Consider the following 9,378-nt stretch of genomic DNA (forward strand, 5'->3'; position numbering starts at 1 on the left):
TTTGCTGCTCTGACAGCTCTGACGGCTTTCAGAGGGGACGTGTTTATCATCTGTGCAGGCCCAGCTCCGAGGTCCTTGGGAACCAGGGAATGCCTTGCTAGGACTGGCCCTCCCAACTGCCTGCCTTCTCGGCTCTGCAAAGCTGTGTTCTTTATTGTCATTCTACCCGTGTGGCTTGTGGGCGTAGAAATGATCTGTCCTGATGGAATCTGGGAGGCGGAACGACCACCTGTGCGGCCGGCGTCATTATCATCGTTCCCTTCATAATGTCCAAGAGACAGAGAGAGGCTCGGAGAGGCTGAGTGAATGGAGCAGAGGGCACAAAGGGGTGGAGCTGTGGCAGAGAGAGGTGGCTTTGGGGAAAGAAGCTAAGTAATTAGCAAACAAAGGAGATTGTAAGTGGGTGGGTGTGGGGCAGAGGAGCAAGGGCCAGGCCCACTGGAGCAGCAGCCCTGGCTCTTCACCATCCGCAGGAGTGTGTGCGCGCATGTGTGTGTGTGTGTGTGTGTGAATGACTGGCATGGTTTCTTCTGGCCATTAGAGATCACCAGGGAGAACTCCTTGCCGGCAGCATCCCACAGCACTCATACGGCTGATGACCTGGGAAATAACCCCACTCTACTCACTTAGGGACACTAACTAGAGGCTGCACTATCTGACACCCGCCTCCTTCTGCAATGTTGACAATGTCGACTTCAGCGTTTGAGCCCAAGCTAACCTCTAGGTCCTTGTCCACTTTTGCCTTGAGTTTGAATTCTGCGTTGAGTGTGTGGTGTGACCCCCAGTGACTGCCAGGGAGCATCTGTTTTAGCAGATCCCCATCATGTTGGGTGAGGGATGAAGGGTGGGTTTTCTGGCACTGGTTCTTTTAATAATGACACTTGGTATCCAGCAGCTTAGACTTTTCAACTAGAAACTACGCGGTGACCTCAATACCTTGTCTTCTCGATGGTGGGACCTGTTGGCTAGAGCTATTGGGTCGCGTCTCTTCCAGTATTCTTTCTTTTGGGGGGTGCTGGAGGAGTCTCAGAAGCTGTGTGTCCTCTACAGCTGCCCACCTCAGGTTGTCAGGATGTCCCATCAACAGACCAAAGTGCCCCCAGCTGCTGCTGATTACAGAGTTTCACATCTTCGGGGTCATCCACTGTGGTAGATTCTATTGAGACAGACATTTTGGAAGGAAGCCCTGAGTAAATAAGCCGAGGCTAATGTTCAAGGAACAAGGAAGGAGTGGATTTCTTGATGACAATGGATGGTCGATTTTGACCTTGGTAAGAGATATCCATGTCTTTAATTAAAAAAAAAAATCACTCCTTACAGAAATTTACAAGGAGGATACCTCTGTAGAGATTGTTCATCCAAGTTTTAGCATTTCAGATGTTATCAACCAACTCTTTTCCCAATCTAGGTAGTTGGGCTTATCACTCTTAAGGGAAGAATCGTGCATTCAGAGATAATGGCTTGCCAGAGGCGGGATTAGCTGTACTTATCCAAAGGAGAAAATTAGGTTTGGGAACTGTAATGGCCATGAGCTATCATTGCTGGAAATAGCTTACGAGCACTGTAGGTCAACCCTCAACCACCTCGTCTTCAGACTCTCCATCTCACAGTCCTCCCCGTGACAGCAGGGTGGCATTGTGACTACAACAAAGAAAACTGGAGCCTGGGAATAAGACCGGACGGAACACCCAGGTCTCCAGGGGCATTTGGATTTCAGAACTGTTTTGTGGCACGTCTTGTTTAAATACGTGATTGTTAAAAATTCATGTGAATGCCTAGAGAATTTTAAAGTGAATGGATAGCATTTGGAAACCAAGGAAGGAACCTTAAAGAAAAAGGGAAAGTAATGGTGGGAGAAGAGAGAAGAGAGTCAGGAATAGGAGCTGTCTGCCTGTTAAGACCAGTTACCTTTCTGATTCTGCATTTCTCTGCAGAACCTTCATGAACCAGGAGTGCTCATGATGTGAAGCTGGGGACCTGGAGGAGCACCCTGTGGGGGTGGGGTGGACCTTCAGTCCCTGCTCTGCTAGTGGCTGTTGGACCTTAGCTAAGTCACTGGTCCTGGCCTCCGTCTTCTCATCCTTAAAACAAGAGTTGGATGAGGATCCATCTAGCTCAGGAGTCCTGGGATCTGTGATGTGACTTATGTGCCTCAATTCCCAGTGGAACGAGCCTCCCCAGAGCGGGGGATGTCTTGCCTTCACCTGGTTCTGGGTGTGCCAGTGCTTCTCCTCAGTAACAAACAGACCGTGGCTTCTGGGCGACCAGCATCGCTTACTGGTCCACATTCGTCCTTTGATATCTGGGGAGGGGGATTGTTCCAGGATTCGTGTAGATATCCACATTTGCAGATCTCAGGTCCCTACACTAGGTAAAACAGTGTAGAATTTGTATATAACTCGTGCACACCCTCACGTAGACTTTAAATCATCTCTTGCTTACTTACAATACCGAATTCAAAGTAGAGGCTATGCAAATAGTTGTTAGACTGTATCGCTCAGGGAATATTGACAAGAAGAAGTCTCTGTATATTTAGGACAGATGGAATTTTTTTTTTCTCTTGAATGTTTTTAATCTTTGGTTGGTTGAATTCACAAATGCAGAAAGAACATTCAGGGAGGACCACTGCAGAGTGTTGTCTAGTATGTTTCATGAGGGCTGGCTCCTTCTTGACCTCGCTTTCCCCATTTTTCTATGCAGGATTGAAATCTTTCAGAAGTTCTGTTCCCTGAGATAACACACACACACACACACACACACAAACACACACACACAAACACACACACACACCAAAACCAAAACCAAAACCAAAACCAAAACCAAAACCAAAACCAAAACCAACATAGGATGGAAGAAATCAGAGATGGAAGGGGAGCTCTAAGTTGAGAAGCTTAAGAGAGATCTCACCCAGGGACAGATTCTGGGTGAGAATCTCTTCTGATTCAAACAAACAGATTATAAAAGACAAATGAAAGCTGACATTCATGAGTCAGTTGTGGTTTGAACACTTAGTAGACACTGGATCTTAAGGAATTATTGCTGATTATTTTAGCTGTTGCAACAGTATCACGTTGTGCTTGGGAAAGTGTCCTTATCCTTTGGAGAAACAGCTGACATGCTTGCAGATGAAATGAGATGATACCAAGGGCAGCTAGTGAGCAGGATGCAGATGACGCACGTGGGCCACAGGCTGACAGTTATCAGAGCCGAGTGACGGGTACCCGGGGGGTTAGTGGTACTATGTGGTCCATTTTGGTATAAGTTTTGTAATTTTCATAATAAAAAAAATGTAAAATATAAAACCCCCAAAGGCTTGCCAGGATTCATCTACTGGGGCACATTTGCCGGGGTGTAGGGAAGGTCTCGCTGTCATCGCTGCATAATCGTTGGGGGTAAATATGGAAGTTCATCAATCAGAAAGGCTGCAGCGAGGCGCTAGCTGGCAGTGGTCCCAGCTCTGTGTGGCTGCCATCTAGCCTTCAGGCCCATTTGCCCTCTATAAATAACAGGCTATGTGAATGCTTTACTATTTTAACGCACATTTGCCACAGCTGCGGATCATGTTTGTTTACGTAGCTGCGAAGCCTTCTGTAAACATCACTATCTCAAAATTGCCCATGTGTCAGGAACATAAAGGGCCCCCTTTAAAAATATAGTTGCAGATGAGACGCCGCCAGCTCCTGGATGTCTGGGTGGCTGGTGTCAGAATTTTCCAGGGTTTGATTCATTTTCAAAAATAGAATCACATGACAGGAATGGTCTCCAGAGGTCGCCTCCAACATCCCTCGGCAGGGCCAGGTCCAGAGCACCCCTCTGACTCCAGGCCGGAGCAGAACGAAGGTACCTGTGGAGGAGGTGGGTCTGTCCTTTAGGAGTGGGAGTTTGTCTTTTACCAGATCCTTCGAGGCACTGAGGATGGGCAGGGATGGTGTCCTGTCTTCCAGGGGCAGCAGACAGAGGAACCCAAGTGGTCCACCCCTGTCGGGCAGCTCCAGGTCAGGGTCACTGTGTGCCCAGTGCATGCATGACAGGAAGGGTGTGTTGAGGCCACGAGGCTGCCTGGCAGATGTCCCCTCATCCAGACCACGGAACGTCCCTTAAGGTCAGCTAAGAATATTCTGAAGGAAGTCATGAGAACAGCAGAAGCCATTTTGTGTCAGCTTGCTGTTTTCATGGCTCCCGATTTCAACCTGCACTACAATGAATAATTAGATCCTTGTGAATTTGTTTTCCTCGAGTGTGCATTTGGTCCACATTGTTTTTCCTGTGGCTTTGATATATTGAACATTGTTCCTCCCTAAGGGCCTGTTTAGTGCCCATAAATCCCAACTGTGGTTTTCATTCACAAAGAAAAAGCATCCTGCTGTAGCCTAAGAGATCCGTAGCACTGGAAGTGCTGAATTGTATGAATCTCACAAGGGAAGGACCAAGGCATGTCCAGCTTCCAGACACTTCCAGAACTTTCTAGAACACCTCTCCTCCACTTTCTAAAAATGGAGAAAACTATGTTTTTCCCCCCAAAGGAAATAGATAGTGGTTGCCTTTTCTCAGGGACAGGGGCAAGAATCTTGATTCTTTTACTGGCAACTACCCAGGGTTCCCTAAGCAAGCCTCAGAGGCAAGTATCACTGCTAATTACCAAGAAAAAGAGGTTTCTTGCTTTGGATTGTCTCTCTCATTACAAGCTGTCATCGAAAAGACAGGGTCCGCCCCAGGGAGAATTCCCACTCCGGTATATCACAGAGAAAATCAGCTGACTCCAAATTCATTTAGTTTTTGGTTTGAGGGAGTGCAAAGCCCTTTCTGTAATTTGAAGCTGAGGTTAACATCAGTGATCAGTCTCCAGCGGCTGCTGCTTCTCCAGCTCAGTGATGCCACGAGGAGCCTCACCTCCCTCCTGTCCTACAGGAGACTCCTCAGAGAGAATCTGATACAGAGACTTCACTGGATAATGAAACCGGCCGATTGTACCACCTGTGTGTATGAATTCGTCACAACAATCTCACTTTTATGTTCAATTGTAACAAAAAATAAATGGAGGGCTAATAACAGTTGAGGAAGGGGTGAGGGAGGGAGAAGGAGAGGAAAGGAGAAGCGCTGGGGACTGACACGCGTGTTTGAGTATGTCACAGGGAGCCCTCCTGCTTTGTAGGAGTCAAAACAAGACAGAAACCCTTGGCTGAGAGGGGTCAGTCCGTGCTGCCCTGGGGTGAGCCTCAGAGGACACCACTGGGGGATCCAGAGTCCCCATGCTCAGGGAGGCTGGAGAAGCTTCTGGTCTGTGGGACAGTGACAGAGCTCCCTGCCTGAGTGACACTCCCCTTGCCCTTCCTCGCACCCCATCCCCCATCTCCCCATACAAGGGTGGCCTCCGGAATCCTCCAAAGGTCAGACCCAAGGCACAAATAGCCTATTACGCCTGCAGCACTTATTTGATATCTCACAAGAGCTACAGTTCACGAGACGAGAGAAATCTTGAAAATGTGGGGCTCAGGGGTGGGAAACAGGGAGTCGTCTGTCGCAGCACAGAGTGCTCCACGTCAGCTTCCCTCACTCATGTTTATGTCCTGAGTACACGGTCAGTGCCTGGCTACACAGCGGGTGTGGAATGCATGTGCAACTGTCCCTCAGTATCCACAGGGCACAGGTTCCAGGACCCCCGAGGATCCCAGATCCACAGATGCTCCGGTCCCCTGTGCAAAAAGGGCATGGTATCTGTACAGAACCCACTGGCACCTTCCAACATGCCTCTGTCCTCTCTAGACCGCTGACCCCTCTTGGCCCAGGTGAAGGCTAGGTAAGTAACTGTTACGTGGTGGTGATTAGAGAATAACCACAGGGGAAAGGGAGTCAATGTTCAAGACAGATGCTTTGAAAAATATTTTAGTCCCATGGTTGGTTGGCTTTGCAGATGTGGAACCCCGAGACCTGGGTCATTCGCTATGGAGGGCCCACTGTGGGCTGTGACTCTTTAAAGCTGTTTTCAGATTCTTTTTGTTCTATGGAAAGGAAAGCGAAGTCTTTAGTAAAAACGGGCCCTTCCCTGAGTTCTGGCATTGAGCTCCATGCAAAGCCCTTTTCTCAGGTTTTCAATGTTTGCTGCATTTCAAAAACTTATCAATCATAAAACTGTGTACCACCAAGGAGACTTTGCCCGCTGGGACAGGGAGACAGGAACAGGCAGTCACAGACTTCCCTTTGGAAGGGACAGGGGGTTAGGTTCCTTGTTATAAGCTGATGGAGAGTCTAGCCTGGTGCTGAGCATGCATTTTTGGATGATATTGATGGGGACAGACGGATGTGAGTGGTGGGAGCATGAGGTTAAGGGACTAATTCTATAGAAGGGACCCACTGTGCCGACCCCCACTGTGCCGACCCCCACTGTGCTGACCCACACGTTTTCTTTTCCAAGAAACAATCTACCTGCAGCCCTGCCTGCCTTAGGTGGACCGATATGTCACGTTCCTCAGCAGACTACCTGCTACCTGAAGAACAAACGGAGGCCTGAAATAATGACGATAAGAGGCTCTCAAGTTATCCTGAAGGGGGAAGACTTCTGGGACCCTCTTAACAGACCAGATCCCTGAACTCAGGGAGATAAGGAAAATTCCTCCTCACCACACAGTCTGTAAGAATTCACAGTTAAGAATCCAATTAGAACTGGTCAGCATGGGCCAAGGGGACCTAGAGTTGTCATGGAAGAGGGGACATTAAACTCTCATGTCATCCTGCTGTCGTCAAAAGTCAAGAGGGCACGATCTCCAGAAACTTCTCTGGGATCCTCAGTAAAACTGCAAGAGAGGCATTGCTGTCCCTCTCCTCTCTGAGAGGACCCGCTCTCTCCCTGGAGCGGGTCCCCTTTCTCTTCAATGAGCTCTTGCCTGTTACTCTGGGGGACACGTCGGAAACCTTTCTGACTTGCTCGCAATAACTGTGCCGCTTCGGTTTCCTGGAAAACCCGGCACAGTAGCAATACGAGCCAACTCGGAGCCTCAAATACAAGACTTAAAACTGCAGAAGTAGAGACTGCAGAACCAAGGGGGTCCCAAGGTGAGCAGCGGTCGCTCAGAACAGGTGAGGAGTCAGGGAATGAGCACTCCAGTGTGCATCCTCCCGGGAGGTGACACTGTCAGCTGGTCAGGGCTCACTGTGCAAGTTACAGAGGAACATGGGCAGGAACCACTTTGCTCTTGGGAGGTGCAGCATGAGTGAAGTTCAGAACGGAGTGAAGACTTTAGTAAAAACAGGTCATTTCCTGAGATCTGGCAGAAAAAGCTCACCTCCCCTAAAACACACCCATGATTACATGCGAACAGCAGAAGGGTCAATAGGATTACAGTGAATGGACCTTCACACAATCTTTCCCTTTCCTCCTGGAGTTTTTCATTTTAATTTAAAAAAAATTTTTTTTGGTACTAGGGATTGAACCCAGAGGGACTTACCCACTGAGCCACATCCCCAGCCCTTTTTTATTTTTTATTTTGAGACAGGGTCTCACTAAGTTGCTTAGGGCCTCACTAAGTTACTGAGGCTGGCTTTGAACTCGTGATCCTCCTGCCTCAGCCTCCAGGGCTGCTGGGATTATTAGGTGTGCGCCAGGGTGGCTGACTAAGTTTGACTCATTTTTAAACCAGGTCTGCAGTGTGATTTCTATGGGGGTAGAAGAGTGTGGAGAGACACTGGGTGCGCTTGATACAACAGAATAACCAGCGTGACAAGTTTTCCAAATGGTGCCTCAAGAAGGGGTAAAATCGCATTTTTATCAGAGCAGCTCATCAAACTTTTTTTTTTTTTTTTAAATCTAACCTCTTCCTCTTGGCTTGGTAATAAGCAGCCACAAGTATTTAAATCACTAATGTTTTAAAGCTTCTTAAAAAGTGCTTTAGAGACTGATCAAATTTTAATTTAAGTAAACATTTGGAAATTTAAACTATATCCAGTGGTGTTTTTAGCATTCATTCATTTATTTCTAAAGGACTTTAAGAACCTAAATGGCTGGACTCCTTGAATGTGCAAGACTACAAAGCACACAGGTGTACTATGTCACCAAGCACACAGCGACGTCCACAGGGGTTGGGTTCAGCATCCTGTAGCTGTAGCAAGTAAGAACATCGGGCACAGCTGAAGTGGCTCATTCAGCCCCCAGAGGGCCCCCACGGCCCATCTTACCTGTGGCTTCCACCATCCCCTCCAGGATGACCACGATCTCCAGTTCCTCCTTGGGCAGCTGGGCCTTGGAGATCTCCCAGAAAGGGCTCTGTTGGTTAATTTCGTGGCTGATGATCAGCGGTGACACCAGAAATAGCCGGTCATCCCCTGTGTAGTAGCCCACATTGATGTCCGTCTGGTTCAGGGGGATGAACTCCCCCTCGGACGTCTGCTTGGATTTGATGAGCTTGGCTCTGATGGAGGCCTCCACGATGTGGGAGTTCCTCAGGTCCCCCACCCGGAACATGAGGCACAGCTTCCCGTCCCGCATGGAGATCACCGCGTGGGTGGAGAAGACCAGGGTCTCTGCCCTCTTCTTGGGCTGAGATATTTTTACAAACATGCATCCCACCATGAAGGCGTTGACAATGGACCCCAACACAGACTGGATTAGGAGGAGAATGATTCCCTCCGGGCACTTATCTGTGATGACCCGGTAGCCGTAGCCGATGGTGGTTTCTGTCTCTATGGAGAATAAAAAAGCAGAGACGAACCCGTTGAGGTTGGTGACGCAGGGAGTCCACGAGGGGTCCTCTATGTGGTCCATATCTCCTCGGATGTACGCGATCAGCCACCAGATCATTCCAAAAAAGAGCCACGTCACTGTGTAGACCATGACGAAGATCAGCAGGTTGAATCTCCACTTGAGGTCCACCAGGGTGGTGAAGATGTCCGTCAGGTAGCGGTAGGTCTCCCTCACGTTCCCGTGGTGGACGTTGCACTTTCCGTCTTTCCTCACGTACCTCTGGATCTTCCTTTTGGTCCGGTCCCTGCTGATGTGTCTGGGCAGGTCGTCCCTGGCCTGCTTAGGCAACTTTGGCTGGTGAATGGCCACGGGGCTCTCCACATCCTGATCCATGGAGTCCCCCTCCAGGACATTAGCTGGTGTTTGGAGAAAAGAAAAGAAACACTGATTGAGATGCTGACTCTCTGCAGGTGACAGAACTGCATGCTCTGGGTATGGCGGTGACACCAAACACCGTCTGTATAGCTATGAACGAGGCGAACCAAGCCATTTTTATTTGGCGCTATCTGGGTTCTGGTTGACTTGGGCTCCTGTGCTCACGCCAGCACCTCGCCACCCAGCCCACCAGGACGGAGCTCAGCGCTGCAAGATCACCTGCCTGCCAGCAGCTTCCACTGAGCAAGCTCTTGGGGCCCATGTCCCAT

At 49.0% G+C, this 9,378-nt stretch overlaps 1 protein-coding gene across 1 annotated transcript in view; it reads right to left on the reverse strand.

The window, feature by feature from the left end:
• The window catches only part of Kcnj6 (potassium inwardly rectifying channel subfamily J member 6), a 75,096-nt gene extending 66,014 nt beyond the window's left edge, over window positions 1-9,082 (reverse strand). Inside the window, exon 1 of the mRNA XM_026399410.2 lies at window positions 8,170-9,082. Coding sequence (XP_026255195.2) covers window positions 8,170-9,067 — 898 coding nt within the window. The 5' untranslated portion in view covers window positions 9,068-9,082. The remainder of the gene's footprint in view (window positions 1-8,169) is intronic.
• Between the last annotated feature and the right edge of the window lie 296 nt (window positions 9,083-9,378).

The sequence above is a fragment of the Urocitellus parryii genome, chromosome 2 (genome assembly GCF_045843805.1).
Source record: "Urocitellus parryii isolate mUroPar1 chromosome 2, mUroPar1.hap1, whole genome shotgun sequence".
Lineage (NCBI taxonomy): Eukaryota > Metazoa > Chordata > Mammalia > Rodentia > Sciuridae > Urocitellus > Urocitellus parryii.